This window comes from Eleutherodactylus coqui, chromosome 3, assembly GCF_035609145.1.
Source record: "Eleutherodactylus coqui strain aEleCoq1 chromosome 3, aEleCoq1.hap1, whole genome shotgun sequence".
Lineage (NCBI taxonomy): Eukaryota > Metazoa > Chordata > Amphibia > Anura > Eleutherodactylidae > Eleutherodactylus > Eleutherodactylus coqui.
The window spans coordinates 277,820,447-277,840,032 of NC_089839.1; the positions used below are offsets into that span (position 1 = coordinate 277,820,447).

The following is a 19,586-nucleotide window of genomic DNA, read 5'->3' on the forward strand; positions in this document are numbered from 1 at the left end:
ATATAATGGCGCTATCTGCTGGTTAAAGCCAGTACTGCATGAGGTGACACATTGGATAGGCTCTGACAGCAGAGAGGCTGTTGATATACAGTAAGAGAACCTTGACGGACGTCTTACAACATTGGAGCTGTACAGCCTTAAATCATTATGTCTTCAGACGTCAGACAGTGGATTGGAAAGGGTTAAAGGAGTTATCTCACTTACGTTTTACCTATTAGGGCACATGACTGTCATAGAGAGAGTCATCTGATTGGGACCACTTTTTATGTGCCAACTGTGAGAGGAAGGCCACTCACAAAGCTATTCTCACTCCTACTTGGATCACACCGTATTACATGATCGGCCCTCTATTTGACTGGCTGTCATGTAATACTACAGTACATTTAATTCTACAAATATATGGCTATGTACGGATTTCTCTGGGGTTTTTAAAGACAGATTAGCGTATGTCTTAAAATGGGCTATCTCCATGACATGAGACAACCCCTTCAAGTGCTCTATGGAGTCAATTTATTCTAGAAAACAAGGGTGATCCAACATCAGAGGCTTCATATGTATCTATGACAAATCGGCTCATTTTAAATAAATTTCTCCTTTAAAGCTTCTTAAGTTTTGGTAAATCTGAGCAAACAATTGACCAATCAGTTTTGTACATGTTATACCATAAACTGGATTATAGCTGGAGCAGGCAAATTGGGAAGCTTGCGTTGCTCATCTCTAATTTACAGACTTACAGTAATGGATTGTTACAGCTGAAGTCCAAAAAAAAAAAAAAAAACAACTCTAAATGTTCTTAGGACAGACTACATTTTTATTGTTCGACCTTTTCACCCAATGTTCCATGAAAGGTGTTCTGCCGGTTTGACTTCAGCTATAATAACACTATTATCTACTTGCACAGAAAGTAAATTATATGTTTTTGCATTATTAGTAATACCGTGCAGCAGATTTATTATAGACAGGACACAACAGCGGGCTGGCGATGGGAGTTCTAAGGACAGTCTCAACTATTTTGAGTTGAACAAACTTTGGTGAAGTTTGGAGACTCATTCTATCTGGGATCGGAAATATAACGGTCTTCCCTATCAGAATACATAATTTCCTGACAAAGGAAATAGTGGCAACCATGTAAGACCATATGCCAGTGTTTCCCAGCCTTGGGAAACACCTGAGATTTTTTTTACCTCGGGGCACCACTACCAATACAGTTTAATGACATTGAACACTTCAACAACCCTCAACATTCTTTCTGCTCTTTCCCCTACTGCAATATACAAGTATATATCACCAAGTATATGTGTGGCCATGCCTCTCCAAACCCCACCACAACAATATATGTACTTGCTCAAATTTATTTCCCTCCCGGAGAGAGGTTTGAGCACTTACACTTACTCTTGTCTTTTGACATGCACATGCAGCTTTCTGAGTGGGAGCAGTCTTCTCTAGCATGGCAGCAAGACAAAGAGGTGGGTGAGGCAGTATGACTGCATTGAGGACACAGCTGGTCTCACGTCTAGAGATGAGCGAGCGTACTTGCTAAGGCAAATTACTCAAGCGAGTATTGCCACTTTCGAGTACATGCCCGCTCGTCTCAAAAGATTCGGAGGCCGCCGGGAGGCGGGGGGGGGGGGAGGAACCGGGGGGGGGGGGAGATCTCTCTCTGTCCCCCCCGCTCCCCCATGCTCACTCCAGCAACTCACCGCTCACCCCGCCGGCCGCCGAATCTTTTGAGACGAGCGGGCATCTACTCGAAAATGGCAATACTCGCTAGAGCAATTTGCCTTAGCGAGTATGCTCGCTCATCTCTACTCACGTCCCTTAGTGCTAATATCCAGCAGCTAGTTAATCCCCAATGTGGCTAAATCTGACTTCCTAGGTGGCAGTGATGTGGCACTCTTGGCAGGCTCTCGTAGTTCCCTTTGCTGCCATAAGACCCTGGTTGGGAATCTCTGCCATATGCCATAAATATCTGATAGGTGACGATCTGTCCAGGTGTTTATGTAGGACTCAAGTATTCTAATGTAAAGTAATCACTCATCTCTGATATTGCCAGTTCTCTGCCAGGAACTGGGTTGCACTTACACCACTTGTTAGGACCTCTCGCATAAATGGCATATCCTATTGATATATGCTATTGTATACATGATGAGAAAATCCTTTAGCCACTGTGCTAATGTGAAACAAGAAATGACCTGAGTAAATACATGCTCAGACCATGACTTATAAGGTTTAATGCAGTGCTCCCCAAACTGTGCCTCAGAACATGTGGCTTTACAACTATTGGCAGCTGAGGATACTTTTGTGCAGCACTAGAAAGGGTACAGCATTACTAGACTTTGACACTAGGGTCAAAACTATATCTGGCAATCAATGCTAGATTAAAGGGGACGTGTAATGTCGAACATGCTGCCTGAGCCGCAGACAGCATGTTATTCAACAGGAGGAAATGAGCAGATTGATAAACAAAGTTTTGTGAGATAAGATGCAGTAGAACTTGTAACTTATTCATTTAAATTCTTTATTTTGGGCTAAGGAGTCCAGTGGGCGGTCCTACCAGTGATTGACAGTCTACGCTTTGTAATTGTGCATACACAGACAACTGTCAATCACTGATAGGACCACCCACTGGTATTCTGCTCTATAACACGCTGCTGGCAGATCAGACACGATTGTTCAATGTGATAGATTCCCTTTAAGAGTTGATTTTTAAGTGCAATTTTATTCATAGTTGTAGAAATCATTTAGGTTTTTATTACCTTCTTTTCCCTCTTTCCTCCATCTTTTTTCCCCTTGTATGTGATAGTCTAGATATTGGTTTTATAAGTTTAACTCGTTTTTGTAGTTTAATAAAGGGCATTACTTCCCAAAACGTTGCAGATGCATAAAAATTAGGGTCTGTTCACCCGCAGTATTGATTTATTAGGAGTCAATAAAACTGCACTCAAACAGCTGCTGTACTTTCCTGTTTCACCTTTCTTCTATACATAGACTTTATGGGAAGTGATCTACTGATTTTAGAACCTGCACCCATATACCCTATTTGAGCTGAATATCAATACAGTTTTGTTCTGGTTCTCTTTAAAATTCAGATCATGTGGTCACATCTTTGGTAGACTTTTCCTTTATAATACAGTATGCCTTTGCACCACTTGCTATATCTAGAGGCATCTTGTGGGAAAAATTGAAGATCTCTGGTTTGTGGGGTTAAGTCCCCTTTTAGAAGATGCTTTAGCCTTTTGCCAGATTCTAAACTATGTGCTGCAAATGATGACAGCAGTCAGGGGATACAACAATATCATGCACTATCCTACCAAAAGTAATCGGACAATTAACTAAGAATCAAAAGTACTATTTATTTACATATGTTAATACTTAGAGGCCCTGTGTCTGCCCTAATGACACTCTCCTACTTTCTACTAATGTCTGCATAGTTTCTACTAATGTCTGATACACATCAGCTGGTATTTCCCTCCATTCATCCTGCAAACATCTGGAGAGTTCTATCAAGGCAGATGCATTGGCCAGTCTACCATAGTGCAAGGAGCATTATTAATGGACAGTTGAGCAATTAAAAAAACGACCTTTGGAATAACAAATTGTGCTACTCCTTCTTCAAATCAGATAAACATACCTGGGTGTAGAGGATGCCTGGAGAACACCTTTTGCCAGAGTGTGTTGTGCAAACAGTTAAATACAACAGAGTTTCCATTATGGTCTGGGAATGTTTTATGCGGCATGGTCTCAGTCCATTGTACTGGCAAGAACCATAAACATGGAGGTGTACCTTGACATTCTAGAGAATAACATGCTGCCAACAAGGTGGCAATACTCTGGGAATGGTCAACACACTTTGTTACAAATCCAACATTGTTTTAAGGTTCGTTTTAAGATATGAATGCTACATAACTGGACTGGCCTGCACAGAGTTCCGACCTGAACCCGACTGAATATATTTGGGGCAAACTGGACATTGGGTCAGGAAATATGAACATCTTCTTTGAGAGAACATTCCAGACATTTGCAGGATGAATGGAGGGAAATACCAGCTGAAGTGTATCAGATGTTAGTAGAAAGTATGCCACAGAGAGTATCCAATGTCATTAGGGCAAAAGGAGGCCCCACTAAGTATTAATATATGTAAATAAATACTACTTTTGATTCTTGTTCAGGTGTCGAGTTATTTTTGGTAGGATAGTTTACTGTAGGTGGACCTAATGCGTAGAACATAGTCAGCATAGTTGCCCTCTACATGGTGCGTGGTGTCATCTACTTCAGAGGTTCTTATTTTATTGAGTCTTTGGATACACTAATGAATGAATTGGATATGTTCTCATCAATATGAGGTCAGTTCACATATTATCGGCTCCTGCATTATGTAGGCAACAGACTAAGATAAGATTGTGCATTCATTAAGCTCCAAATACTAAATCTGAAATTGGTCCCTGTGGGCTTTTTAGGTTCCCCATGTAATAGAAGACGGATCACTGCGGCACACTGTCATAGAGAGGCATTGCTAAGGGAAAAATCTATGTCCAACATCACTCCGTTCAATTTCAGTTGATACAAATCCAAAGTGTTTGTCTCACATGACATGAAGCCTTATGTTATCTCTCATTATGCCCCAGGCAACCAAAAAATAGCTAGTTAGACCGGCAAGAATTGAGAATACACCTGAATGTGTTATGTATATGGATAGCAGAGATGGCAAGCACTTTTATAATCATCAGATCTAGAGAATATTGCATTCCATTACATTAACTTCCTGATTCTATCTAAAAACATTGTCAAGGGATTGCTTGGATAATGAACTTCCTGCAGATAATCAACCAAAGGCAATTTTCCTACCGCCAAACCCCTTGCAGAGCAAAGAGATCAAACAAGTATCCACTGACAGGACTGTCTGATCCAGTCCTGTAAATCCTTACTTGCTGCATTCTGGGAATTATGCACTTGTCCTGCAAAGTTTATCTTAATGAAACCCTTAGATGCAACTCAGGGCTCCTCTTATGGCAGAAGTGTTAATCACTGCTATTGTACAGAGGCTACTGCTTCATTAACCCCTGTTCCATGTACCTTAATGGCTCCCGTGGTGATCTGAATGTGGTGCAGCTGCCTCAGCGCACTCTCCCGGTCCATGAAATATGAAGCTGCCAGCTGGTGTAGAGTATCCAACGTGGGGGCTGATGTGTTCCCACGAACTCCGGCTTCTCGTTTCAGTCTTCCCTTATCCACAAACATAGTGAGTGACTCTTCGCCTGAGAATAAAAACAAATGAATACAATGAGTTCAGCTAGTTTTTCCTTCCCCACCAAAATAATAGAAAATGTATTTGCACAGACCAATTATTGAGATGAACACTGTATATCATATATCATACATCCTTTACTTTCTGAACCGCCTCGATGTTTGAAAATATACCTTTGCACAGGATCCTGACTCAAAGACTGTCCCTGAGGAGGACTCAGTGAATAGAGCTTGTAACCCTTCTAGGAGTGTGTACCATAATTGACTTTTATCAGCTAGCTACAGGATAGGTGATAAAAGTCTGATCCGTGGAGGGCTCACTCCTGAGACCCCAACCAATTCCAAGAAAGAGAGTCCTGTTTTTCCGTTTCCTCCTCACTGCAGATTCACTGCACCTCCCGAAGTGATGAGGAGATTGCAGAGGTGGTCATGCATGCACAGTGCAATTCCATTCATTTTCTAATGGAATTTTGGGACATAGCCAAGCACTTGTACTCAGCTATTTTAATCAGCCCCACTGGAATGAATGGATGGCACTGCGCAAGTGCAACCACAGCTTCCTTCAATCGCCACGTTACTGTGGGTGGGTTCAGTGAACCTGCAGTGAGAAAGGACATGGAACTCCCGTTCTCAAAGTCACTAGAGGTCTCAGCAGTGAGACCTTCACTGACTAGACTTTTGTCACCTATCCTATGGATAGGTCAATGTTGGTACAACTCCTTTGACTGCATTAAATCACCAGGGACTTTGACATTAACCTCACATCTACAAATGTAGTCAGAACCAGCCTGACTAATGCGACATGCTACGTCACTATCATGGTGCGCCTATGCTACTTGCATAGATCAACAATCAATAGACTACAATGGGCTATGAAAATAGTGTAAGGTGCTCAACAAATGTTCGGGCACCAAGTAAACAGCAGTGGCATACTGAATGTTTGTTTAACAAAGAATACGTCTGTATATAGGTATTGCATGGTGATATTATCTGGATATTATGGTAAATAGCAATTTTTGATGCTGAGATATCAACTTTTCTCCTCTGGTATAGCAGTGATAGGGTGATGAGGCTGTCTATCACCTCAGTCAGCCTATCAGCACCTGCATTTAGCTATTTAAACCTGCTCCTTGGTTCTGTGGATGCCAGTTATACTTTTTGTGTACTACTCAGTACTCAGTGCTCTGTATTTAGTGCTCAATGTTTGCTGATCTGTGGTCAGTTTCCCTTTTTTCTCTCTGACTTGGAATTTGCATCTTCCAGCAGTGGGGTCGCCCTTTTCAGGGTGGGTGTTCTGCCCATTAGTGGGACCAACTGGAGCAATTCAAGGAGTAGTATTTTGCAGCTTTATATTAAGTCATTTACTATCATCAGTTTTGTCTCCTATGTCTGGTTCGAGTCCTTCCATATACTTGTTGGTCAGTCTGTCAAGTTGTTTAGCTCCCTAGGTTTTTGCCATCTTTTGTGCTGACAGGTCTGAGCAGACATGTCCAGCTTTTACAGTGGCTCTGTACTTGGGTTGATAAGGGCGGTACTGAATGGAGCACCTTTACATTATAGGGCATCTGGACAGGGTTTGTCTTGAGCAAATTACCATTTTTAGATACAAGCCAATCTAAAAATATTCTTTTGAAAGCCATCCTTACATTGTAGTATTTTGCGCCAGTTTTTGTAAACCAAACCAGAAGTAGAAAATACATAGAGAAAAATTAGAACGGGGAGATTTGCATCGCTTCCATGTTTTGAACCCGCTCCCGGTTTTGGCTTACACATAAAGATGCAATATACTAACCGAAAAACTAACGCGTGAATGTTACTCAGAAGATCACACGTTCAAGCTTTGCAGCTGCTGGTAGTGCGATTTTGCAATTGGTCTTAACACATGAAGCTTCACTGTGTTCAAGTAATGCAGAGGTGAATCCAGCTCAACAGATATTCAAAAACAGATTAACATAAATCACAGCTTATTACGGAAAACCATAAAAGCAATAAGGCTATACACAGAGGTGCCACTATAATTTGGCAACATGAAGTAGATGCATCAAGCTGCAGTTTAGAAAGCAGAAAAATTAAGCAAGTTAATTACAAAATAATAATTTTTTCGCTGTAAATTAGGGATGCAGAACTCGTGCGCCGAACTAATGATGATTTAAGGGCCAATACAAAAATATTTAATATATTAAATATTTTATAGAAGCTTGCACTTATAGCAATAACATTTACCTCTGCTCCTGCATCCAAGACTACATGGGGCTTCCTTCATTAAAACCCCTGCTAAAGAAACATTTTCCTAGAGAAAAAGGAAGGTTGTGTTGGTGGATTCCCAGTATTTAACTAATGCCACTATTCTTATTTCCAGGACTATATATATTCGCGTATAAGCCTAGTTTTGCAGCACATTTTTTAATGCTGAAAAAGCCCCCCTTGGCTTATACTCGAGTAAGGTAAAAAAAAAAAACAACGAAAAACCCGCAATACTTACCTCCCAGCCGGCGTCTGTGTCCCGGGGCGATGGTCTCTCCTGCAGTGTGGCAAGCTGCTTGAGAATTCTCCCCACTGTCATCTCCCTGCTCAGCTTTGAATTCCCCCACCGTCAGCGCTGTGTAGGTAAGCGCTGTGATTGGATCGTGCACCAGCCAATCACAGCCGGTAGTTGATCATTCACAGCCATTCAGTGGATGACATCACTGAATGGCTGTGATTGGTTTATCAAGCGCCGGCTGTGATTGGCTGGCGCTCGAACCAATCACAGCGCTTACTTACACAGTGCTAATGGCAGGGTAATTAAAGCCGAGCAGGGAGATGAGAGCGGGGAGAATTCTCAAGCAGCTTGTCGCACCACCGGGAAGACCATCGCACCGTGGACATAGACGCCATTTGGGAGATGAGTATTGCATTTTTTCTTTACCTAGTATATAGTCGAGTATGGCTAGGCTTATACTCGAGTCAATAAGTTTTACCAGTTTTTTGTGGTAAAACTTATTGACTCGGCTTATACTCGGGTCGGCTAATACTCGAGTATATACGGTATATATATATATATATATATATATATATATATACCTGCTCTGTATTTTGTGCTCAGTGTTCATTGCGCAGTATTTGGTGATCTGTGGTCAGTTGCCCTTGTTTCTCTCTGACTTGGAATTTGGGTCATTTAAAAGTCAGGGCAGCCATATTGTCTTCTGAATGAAAAGAGATACAAGTGGGAAACTTTGTAGCACACTTAGGTGAGTGGAGGAAAACCTTTTTGTACTACGGTGGTGCTGATTAGCAATCTTGGTGGCAGCCATTTAGGATTCATTCCAAGAAACTTAAATGAAAAGCGAGTCATGAGATACATTATTTAATCAGAAACGGACAGGTGCCGCCATTTTTTTCAATATCTGCAACCATTTCCAAGTTATGAATAATATCATATTGATCAGATCACATTTGCAGATGACACAAAATTATACAATATAATTAATGCAACGGAGGACAATGTGCGGCTACAAACAGACCTAGATAAGCTGGGGTCTTGGGCAGAAAAATGGCAAAGGAAGTTCAATGTTGATAAATGTAAGGTTATGCACATGGGCAGCAAGAATGGATGTCACCAATATTCACTTAATGGGGTACCGCTAGGGAAAAGTGATATGGAAAAAGACCTGGGGGTACTAGTAGATTGTAGACTAACCTGGAGTAACCAATTCCAGTCAGCTGCTGCAAAGGCAAATAAAGTTTTGGGATGCATTAAAAGAGGTATAGGGGCGAAGGACAAGAACATCATCCTTCCACTATATAAGGCACTTGTCAGGCCTCACATGGAATACTGCGTACAGTTCTGGTCACCGGTGCTCAGGAAAGATGTTACGGTATTGGAGGGGGTTCAAAGAAGGGCGACTAAACTAATACATGGAATGAAGGGACTGGAATACCCAGAGAGGCTATCCAAATTGGGACTATTTACTCTAGAAAAAAGAAGGTTAAGAGGCGACCAAATAACCATGTATAAGTACATGAGGGGACAATACAAGGATCTCTCCCATGATCTGTTTATACCCAGGACTGCAACAATAACAAGAGGGCATCCGCTACGTCTAGAAGAAAGCAGGTTTCATCACCAACAGAGAAAGGGGTTCTTTACTGTTAGAGCAGTTAGACTGTGGAACTCTCTGCCTGAGGAAGTGGTGATGGCAAAATCCTTAGAGGAGTTTAAAAGGGGACTTGATGTCTTTCTGGAGAGGAAGGATATTATAGGTTATAAATCTTAGGTTAATTGTTAATCCGGGTATACAGGCTGGTAGGAACTATTAGGGGTTGATCCAGGGAACAGTCGTGAGTCGGGAAGGAATTTTTCCCAAAAGGGCTAATTGGCTTCTGCTCTTGGGGTTTTTTGCCTTCCTCTGGATCAACAAAACAGGAGGCTAGACAGGCTGGACTAGATGGACATTGTCTTCATTCAGCCTTACGATCTATGTTACTATGTTACTATATTGAATACTAATACAATTGTTCTGTTGAATTACATGGTATGGAAAACACCAGTCACATGTTTTTTTCAGATACCGGAAGATGCCGTTAACAATCCACGAAAAAAATTGAGATCATCCTGATGGTCAGTAACAGAAGGTCATGTGAGGTGGCCGAGGCTTTCAATCAAGAACACCTAGCAAGGAAGCTGGTGAGTGGGCAAAGTGTCAGGGAACTTATTTAGAAGCTCAATGAACTGGTAGTGTCCAGGACAAACCAATAACTTTATTAATACTCAACATGACATCATCCATATCTTGAAAATTGTTGCAGGTATTGAAAATGACTGAACAATGTCATGTTGAGTATTAATAAAGTCCTGGTTTGTCCTGTTAAAAGAAAAAAGTTTGGTTCCGTATCTACAAAATTGGTTCCTCTCACTGAGAACAATCACATTTTGGTTTGTCCTGGACACTACCAGTTTCTTTGAGCTTCTTAATCAGTTTCTGACACTTCATCCACTCACCAGCTGTCTTGCTTGGTGTTCTTGATTGTAAGCCTTGGCCATCTCACGTGAACTTCTGTTACTGACCATCAGGATGTTCTCAACTTTTTCCTGTTTTGTTATTGCCACCTTCTGGTATCTGAGAAAAAACATGTGATTAGTGGTTTCTTTACCACATAATGCAACATGACAACTTCATCAATACTCAACATCACATCCTCCATATCTTGAAAATGGATGCAGGTATTAAAAATGACCGCACCTGTCAATTACTGATGAAATTCTATCATTTAATCACGTATCCCATGACTCTCTTTGCATTGAACTTTCTTGGGCTAAATCCAAGATGGCTGCCACCAAAATGGCCCACAGGCAGCATCATAGTGCCAAAAGGTTTTCTTCACCCATCTAAGTGTTCTACAAAGCTTTCTATGTGCATCTCTTTTCATTCAGAACATATTCCGGGTGGCCCAGACTTTTGACTCACCATGTACAAATATCACAGCAGTGATATCATACAGGTCTTAACCCTTTCCAATCCACTGTCTGACATCTAAAGACATTCTGATTGATGGCTGTACAGCTCCAATGTCGGAAGACGTCCAGCAGGGTATTCTTACTGTAGATTACTGCCTGCTCTGTTGTTGGGGGCCTCTCTTCAGCATGTCCCATACTGCAGTACTGGCTCTAGCCAGCAGATGGCGCCATTGTATAATGGCAGAAAGAGAAAGCCCCCTAGGAAACCCTGAATCTAAAATTGGATTGCAAAGGGTTAAAACTCATGTAAAGGCAATGTGGACCCTTTAAAGGATAACTAAACTGCTCAGAGTGGTGTACAAATTACAGTAAAAGTCTAAGGAGTCCGTACATTGTTCACCGATAGCAGGTGAACAGGCACAGCGCTCAGCCCATTAATGCTAGCAATCGGTGGGGTTCTCAGCACCCAGACCCCAATAGATCAAAAATTTTGACATGTCACTATATGTCAGAAGTTTTTTCTTAGGTTTAGATACATTTTGAACTATATTTTGTTTCAATTAACCAAATTAATTTCATTAAAGTATAGTGTTGTGTATACAGTTCCTATGCAGACTTATGTGCACAAAGTTGTTATAAGCTGTTGCTCCATGGTTGCAGACTACTAACAAACAACCCTATGTATAGTCTGGTACTGCAATCACTGGCATAGCTAGAGGGGATGCAGTTGCACCCCTCTTCTCCATATAGGGAGCCCAGTACTATGAATAAAGTATTATAGTTGGGGGCCCTGTTACAGGTTTTGCATTGGGGCCCAGGAGCTTCGAGTTACGCCTCTGCGTTAAGAAGTTAAGAGAAGTTGGAGGGCCCCAAGATACACTTTTGCACCTGGGCCCATGAACCTTTAGCTATGTCCCTGACTGCAATCATATACGGTATTACGCCCTGCTTCTTGCTATAATACCATAAGGAACACAAGTCATTTTTACTCAAACATATCTCAGGAGAGATGAATTTTATCACAGAAATCTCAAGTTTCATGTGTAGATTAGTGAAAAAAATAAGAAGGAAGGGCATGCAGGCACATACGGAGGGAGAGATCATGCTTCAGTCGGGAACACCCACTGAGCTCAGAACTTGCAGCTTTACAACAAGCATATCAGAGAAAGTAGATCTCAAAAATGAAAAAAAATTAAAAGATCAGCTAAGAAGTTAGTGCAACCCAAACCTCTCAAGATACTCAGATACAGTGAATACCTAGAAGACAGTTTTGTAATAACAAAGATGCACATATTCCATAAGGATTTTCACATAGAGACAAAAGTGTACAGCTCTCACTCAAAAATACCCTGCTACCATCTTCTCGCAGTCCTTTCTGAGAGCAGCACAAGGCGGTGACAAGTAGACTACTAACAGTGACATGTCTGCTGTATGTATCTATGCAGTAGTTTGGGAGAAACTTGCATTTTATCAGTAGCAGCCAGAGGCCTACATAAAGTAGTCCTTAATATTCATGAGTTTCAGCTTGCCATGTCCACCCAAACCTCCAGCCAATGACTGACTAAACTTTGCCTATTACTGTGCATAGAGAGACAGCAGTCAATAGGTGAATAGAGGGCAGGGATGGCAAGGCTAGTTGCAGCTCATGAACATTGACGACTACTTCCTTTAGTCCTCAGTGTGGCTGATAATAAAATGCTAATTTCTCCCAAACACCTGCACAGATACATATAGCAGATATACTACTGTAATTAGCGTGTGATGGAGCTGCAAAAAGATGGTGACAGATCCCCTTGAAAGACCAACACATCAAAAATTGCAGACAATGTTTGGTGTGGAGTATTTTTAACAGTGAGTATATGATTGAAGAGTAAAAAACGCTCATTCTGTCCTTTATGACTTCTCCAGCTCTCCCTGCTGGAAACGTCATGTGTTCAACAGTCCACAGTGCTTGTGCCGCACCAAATTCAATGCATACATGTGACGTCAGTCCTTTGTGCAGTGAGTCGCAGAGCATGTGCCTGCTCGTGCCAGTGTAGCGCAAGTTCTGTGGACTGTGGAACACATGGTGTCTCCAATGGTTGGTGCTGCAGATGTCACGAGGTACAGAATTGGCCCATTTTCCTCTTCAATGAATAGAGAAGGAGCCAGATCACAGGCCAAGGTGGACTGCCTATTGAATGGTCCACTAGTAATTTGCATGTAGCACATGGTGCAAATCAGCACCAATATCTCAACATTGGAGAAGCAAAGACACAAAGTAAAAGTGCCAATATGTGCTTCATATCAACGGACAACAGCCAGTAGATAGCGGAAAAAGTAGTCACAGACTTCCTTCAATGAAATTCAAGGAAAGATAAGGGTGCACACATTTGTATATCTGCCAAGAGAGTATCACAAAATCACGCTTTTTGTTTTTTTTTAAGCTGATCATGTAGCATCTCTCATCCAAGTATCTGTCGAGCCAAGGGTAAAGGTAAGGAAGGACACATCTGTACACAGCTTATGCGTTTGCTAGAAAGCACCTTGGATACTAGGAGACATAATTATGTCATTGCATACTTTTGGAGTTACAGCTTCCTAACTAGTTACAGTATCATCATATTTTTTCTTCGTCTTCCTCTAGAAATCATATAGACTCCCTTTAGGTACAAATGTAGCAAAGTTTTATTGTTTCAATGATATTTCTTAGTATTTTGCATTATAAAACATTGAACAACAATTGTATGTTCAACAATAAACCAACATAGACGATGTAAAAATACAGCTAAAATATTCAGTAACCTTGTAATTCATTGTCATAAACTAAATGGGTTATGGAACAAAAGAGAAAAAGGAACATCTATTGGTTTAAACAGTTGAGCAAAAGGGATAGATAAATAGATAACTAACACCAGGTAAAACAAAGGGGAATTACAAAACATCAGCTCCTGAGATCTATCAAGCATCAGATGGAAGCAAAGGAGTGCAGAAGTAGAAAAATATAGCAATTAGAGTTGAGCGAACATACTCTGGTGAGCTTGATGCTCGTTCGTGTATTAGCGTACTCGATGGTGCTCGTTACTCGAACGAGCATCAAATCGCGTTCGACCCCGCCCCAGCTTTTGGCTCCTCCCCACTGTGACATGCCTGTTTTAGCCCCTCCCTGCCGCGACGCAGCGCGCGTCATTTGAAAATTTTTGGTCTGGCAGGAAGGGGAAGGGAGAGGGAGAGAGAGAGAGAGAGAGAGAGAAACACGAACCAAGAAAAAAACAAAAACAAAAGCTCGGCACCCGGTGTTCCAAATACAAAAAAGCTCGAGTCTCCCATTGTAGTCAACGGGGTTCGTTACTCAAGTAGAGCTCTCGAATTTTACGAAAAGCTCGACTCGAATAACGCGGACCCGAGCATTTGGGTGCTCGCTCATCTCTAATAGCAATCATCCCGGTACGCACTGATTACAAGATATCCCAGCTTTCCAGGTAGGTTAATGATTTGCAGAAACTTTTGAATCTCTTGTGTTGCATTTGGGAATATAAAGGGGTAATCTTTTAGATAATATAAAGCCGAATAATAATCCCAAAAATAATTTGCTGTATCTGCAGGGTTTGTGAGTTTTAGTTTTTTTTTTGTTATTTTGGCCAATTTAATACGAAATTCGTGATTTAAAGGGGTTGTCCCGCGCCGAAACGGGTTTTTTTTTTTTTCAACCCCCCCCCCGTTCGGCGCGAGACAACCCCGATGCAGGGAGGTAAAGAAAGCTCACCGGAGCGCTTACCTGAATCCCCGCGCTCCGGTGACTTCTCTACTCACCGCTGAAGATGGCCTCTTCCTCCGTGGACCGCAGCTCTTCTGTGCGGTCCACTGCCGATTCCAGCCTCCTGATTGGCTGGAATCGGCACGTGACGGGGCGGAGCTACACGGAGCTACACGGAGCCCCATAGAAGACTGCAGAAGACCCGGACTGCGCAAGCGCGGCTAATTTGGCCATCGGAGGGCGAAAATTAGTCGGCACCATGGAGACGAGGACGCCAGCAACGGAACAGGTAAGTATAAAACTTTTTATAACTTCTGCATGGCTCATAATTAATGCACAATGTACATTACAAAGTGCATTATTATGGCCATGCAGAAGTGTACAGACCCACTTGCTGCCTCGGGACAACCCCTTTAAGATGTTAAACTTTTAAAACGAGATTCTAATAATTTCCCAGATTAGTTTTTAAATAATATTGGGTCTTCATCTTTTTTAATTTCCTCTCATAATTTTGTAGTAAATGACTTTGACGTTTATGTCTACTTCAAAAGAGCTCTTCTGCCTCTTGGGTTGTCTGCTTCTGTTTATTTTGCATTTCGAGAGACTTTATTTTGCCAAGTAAATCATTTTAGGTTTTAGTCCTTTCTTTTTTTTACCTAGTGGCCTAATCTAGCCAAAGAACGTCTTATGTATGCTTTGTGAGCATTCCTCAAAATATAAAGGTTGACATCGGGGAATGTGTTGTGACTAACCTAGGCTTTTAAATCTCTCCAGATTATTCCTATGTTCCACTTGCGATCAAAAAAGAATAATTACTGCACCAGATATTTGTTGGTGGTTGGTTATAGTCTTCTGCTAGGTGTCGGAGAGTTAGCTCAGGTAGAGCGCAGGGTGGCAATGTGAGCGGCAGTCTGAGACCACAACAGCATATAAAGTCCATACAGGCGTGGCCTGTGTTTATTAGAAAAGCGTAAAATTTTTTTTTTAAATACAGCCATAGGCTGCATTTAGATGACCGTATATCGGCTGGGTTTTCACGACCAGCCGATATACGGCGTCTCTCTCTGCAGGGGGAGGAGGCTGGAAGAGTCGGGAGCAGTGCTCTGAGCTCCCGCCTTTCTGCCTCCTCTCCACCACCATGCACTATTTTCAATGAGGAGAGGTGAGATGGGGCGGAGCTAATTCCCAGAACTTAGCCCCGCCCATTCCACATCCTCTCATTGTAAATAGTGTAGAGGGGCGGAGAGGGGGTGGAGAGGAGTCAGAGAGGGGGCGCGAGCTCAGAGCACTGCTCCCGGCTCTTCCAGCCTCGTCCCCCTGCAGAGAGAGATGCCGTATATCGGTTGGGCATGAAAACCCAGACAATATACGGTCGTCTGAATGCACCCTTAACTTCAGGCATAATACGGTCGTCTGAATGCACCCTTAACTTCAGGCATAAAACAAAAGCCTGCTTATCCAGCACTTTCTATACAGATTCCGTCACTGACTATACGGACGGCTTGCTGCAGCCATACGAAAGCCACACACTTGTACCAAAGTCCAGTTTGTCCTCTGGTAAGGAATAAGGCGTCTCATGAGACCTGCAGCTTCCAGCATCTAGCTGCACCAGGCTTCCCCTCTGTCTGCAGCTTGCAGACTTTTATGGGCTAGGAAATTACCCAGCCTCTGCACCTGGGGAGCTTGCCTCCCCCTGACAAGACCTGGAGTGGAGGGTGTGGAATGGACAGCCCCATTACCAAGCCTGCAATCCATTCCAAAAAACTAGGTCCAACACATTTTGTTGAAAGCATCTCCAGCAACTATATACTGGAGATCACATCCCTGGTTTTTCCCCGTGTCCCATACAGTGAGACATGGACTTCCTTCATATCCACTGTGCGTAACATCTGAATCGAGGTGGAACATACTGACCGTCCATTATTAACCCTTTCAGTGTCTCACATAGGGTTCAGGAGATTGCAGTATGATCAGACCAGGTGATCGTTTCATTTGTCGACCCTTGGGAAAGTACTAGTAAATTTTTGTCTGATATAAACATATCGATCATCAAATAACTGTTACAAACCGTGGAGTGGAAGGAATAATCCGTCTCAGAGCTGTGGATTGCTCGAAAAACATCAAAAAGTTCTGCCTTCCACCAAATTCCACCTAGGAATTATTCCTGTTTCTGTGGTAGTCAGTCCTGTTCTGTGCTGTGTGTACACTGTCCCTGTTTCCTGTCAGGGATAGTAGCCCCAAGGTTCCAGCGTGGGACCGTTCTTATCAGGACGTTTACCCTGCTTATAGGCAGCGGTCTTCTCATCTTCCTGCATAGCTAAGGGCAAGTTACTCTTCTAACTTTTCCCTTCTTCAATACCTCGGACCACTGGGATCAGCTGCCAGTCATAACAGGTCTGGTCTAAAAGCCAGGTTTGGTTGGTTAGCCCAGTGGTTCCACACCCAGAGCACCAACACTTCCAATATCGCTTTCATGAAGGTATCCATCACTGATGTATCATTAACAGGAATATTGTCAAGAGTATCTGCAATGGCAGATGATGTAGCTTTAGAAAAAGTGTGGTCACTCACCCCTGATAAAGGTTCACTTTCTGTTTTGGTTTCACTGGGGTGGACAAGGAAGAGGAGGCCAAGTCCGCCATGTGGACGGACAGGTGAGGATGATGACCGAGTGGTAAGAATTCTCACCTTGCTTTCAAAGGGTTTTCCTTTGAGTTTGTAAGTGAACTTGCAAAGTCTGGTTGAAAGTGTTCATAAACCAATGGCACTGAACTGGATCTTCGACTCAACTCTTCGGATTTCACACACTCAGGCGAGTGCTCCACATGTTCAGATACCATCTTAATAGCACATTGGAAACTGGTGGAAAGTAAAAATTGATTAACTTCTCCCGCTTAGTTGTTGATCATTTTCCTTTCCTCAGCATTCTGGATGACAGGTGATGTTCGTTCTGCTATAGTTTTAAAGCTTTGGAGCCCTGGTGGTTCAGGAGCTCTGCAGTCAAGCAGCCATTCACTTTGGCAGCCAAGCCTCTCCCCTCTATCTAGCAAGGTTTAACCCAATGCTGATAACTTGCTGCTACAAGTTATCTTCGCACCAAAAGCTATTGAAAAGCTATTGAAAGGACAAAAAAAAAGTTCAGTGCCACAGTTTATTTAATGGGTTATTGTCAGGTTTAACTCTGCTACATATTTAAACAAGCAATTACTTTTCCATGAATTTACGATCTTTTCACAGATGTGAGCTCTTTATATGGCTGATAGTTGAGGAGCCACGTTTGTAGTATCATCCTCTCTGCTGCTGTAACATTTCTGACAAGTGCACCGCTGATGATATGCCATCCACATAGTCCTAGTCACATCTTGTGTAAACATGTGCCAACTTTTCACGGAAGGGAAGTGGGTGGAAAAAGGGAGGGGAGAGATGTTGGACAAGAAGAAGCAACACATAGGAAACGGTGAAAAGGAAATTAGAGGTGTGAAGTAGGTGGGAATGAGACAAGCGGACAGCAGGTTGGGATCACAAATGATGAGGTGGTTGATATATGGTTCTGCTACAATCATCATAATTATTTCAATTCAACTGGACCTGCCAGTTCTTCTGTAAGAGGACATCATGGTATATAAGGGGAAACACTGAGGGATATATAGTATTCCAGGATATGGTTCAGGATTGTCATGCAAAAAGCTGTTCATATGCTGTTAAGATTCATAGAAAAAGCCTGCCAATCCTGCTTCCCGGCAAACACGGTGATTGATAACTTTTCTTGTCTGAGTTTATACACACAGAAAACTAGAAAACTGTCAACACTCTGTGTCGGTGAGGAAAGCAGGGCTCACTACCGATGTGTCTGGAACACATGTAACAGTGTTCAATAGAAAGCACCCTGGACCAGATTTCCAATTATAGTCGTCAGTGAGTAAGTGTGTATGGGGGTGGGGATGAAGAAGCTAGTTTGTGCTATGGCACAAGGCAACCAGTGATTGAATGTGTTAGGCGGCTTTACATATGCATGGGGCATTCAGGGGGTCCTATTACTAAGTGGGACTACAAAGGGGGAACTAATACTATTTGAAGCCATAGAGGGGCTCTTATTACTAAATAGGGACACAGAGGGGTCGCTATTATTATTTGGGGGTCACATAGGGGGGTCCTATTACTAAGTACGGGCACCAAATGGTTTCTAATACTGAGTGATGTCACATAGGGGGTCTTATTACTAAAGGACCACATCGGACACATTAAAATTATGAAGTGCACTGAAAAGTGTTGCAGCAGCTGGCTGGGGAGAGAGTGCTGAGGTAAGTCATGGCTGGAAGTACTCTCTGTGGTAGACTGGGCCCAGAAAGAAGAAAACCAAACACGGGTGACTCCAAAAAGAGACAAGAGGTATACTAAGGCCGTCGGTCCACGGGTGTAGTGCTTTCCCGCAGCAGATTTCCATCGTGGGGACGCTAAAGTCACTGCGATTTTCATTAATGGTAGATTCATCGCAGACAAATCGCGGCATGTCGCGATTTTTATAGGCAAGCGGAAAATCGCAGCGATTTGCCGCTCGTGTGCATCGGGCTGCACTTTCCATAGGTATCCTATGAAAAGCATTCATTGCTTTACCCGCATGCGGATTATCACCATGGATAACGCAAGGATATATCGCCCATGGACAGGAGGCCTAAAGCTGAGCAAATGCAACTAAGGGCTTATTCACACGAGCGTATATAGGCAAGCTGATGTACGCTACCATGTGACGCTCAGACTCGGCGTATATGCCATCGAGTGGAGAGAGACAGCTTCCCTCCCCCATTTCCGACTTACCTCCTCTCTCCTCCCCTTCGGCTGTTTGCAATGGAAGGGGCGGAGCTAAGATCCCGACCCTCCCCCTTTTGCGACCAGACATGGGAGGGGTGGAGTGGCAAGGGGCGGAGAAGGGGAGGGGAGTTCAGCAGGCACACTGCTAAACTCCCTCCCACCTCCCTTCTCCGACCACTGCCATTGGCTCACATAGGAGTCTATGGCAGCGGCCATAGTCAGGGCAGGACTATCCTTCCTGTCCAGTGTAAAAGTGCCTTGCAGGGCGTTTTTACGCCGCAGGAATACGCAGGTGTGATCTGATACATTGGATTCCGATATACGCCCGTGTGAATAAGCCCTAAGCTTGCCACTTTATAA

At 42.8% G+C, this 19,586-nt stretch overlaps 1 protein-coding gene across 1 annotated transcript in view; it reads right to left on the reverse strand.

Annotated features, from left to right (window-relative positions):
• The window catches only part of BRINP2 (BMP/retinoic acid inducible neural specific 2), a 300,129-nt gene that overhangs the window by 161,166 nt on the left and 119,377 nt on the right, over positions 1–19,586 (reverse strand). The window contains exon 4 of the mRNA XM_066597484.1: positions 5,074–5,255. Within this exon, the coding sequence (XP_066453581.1) occupies positions 5,074–5,255 (182 nt within the window). The remainder of the gene's footprint in view (positions 1–5,073; positions 5,256–19,586) is intronic.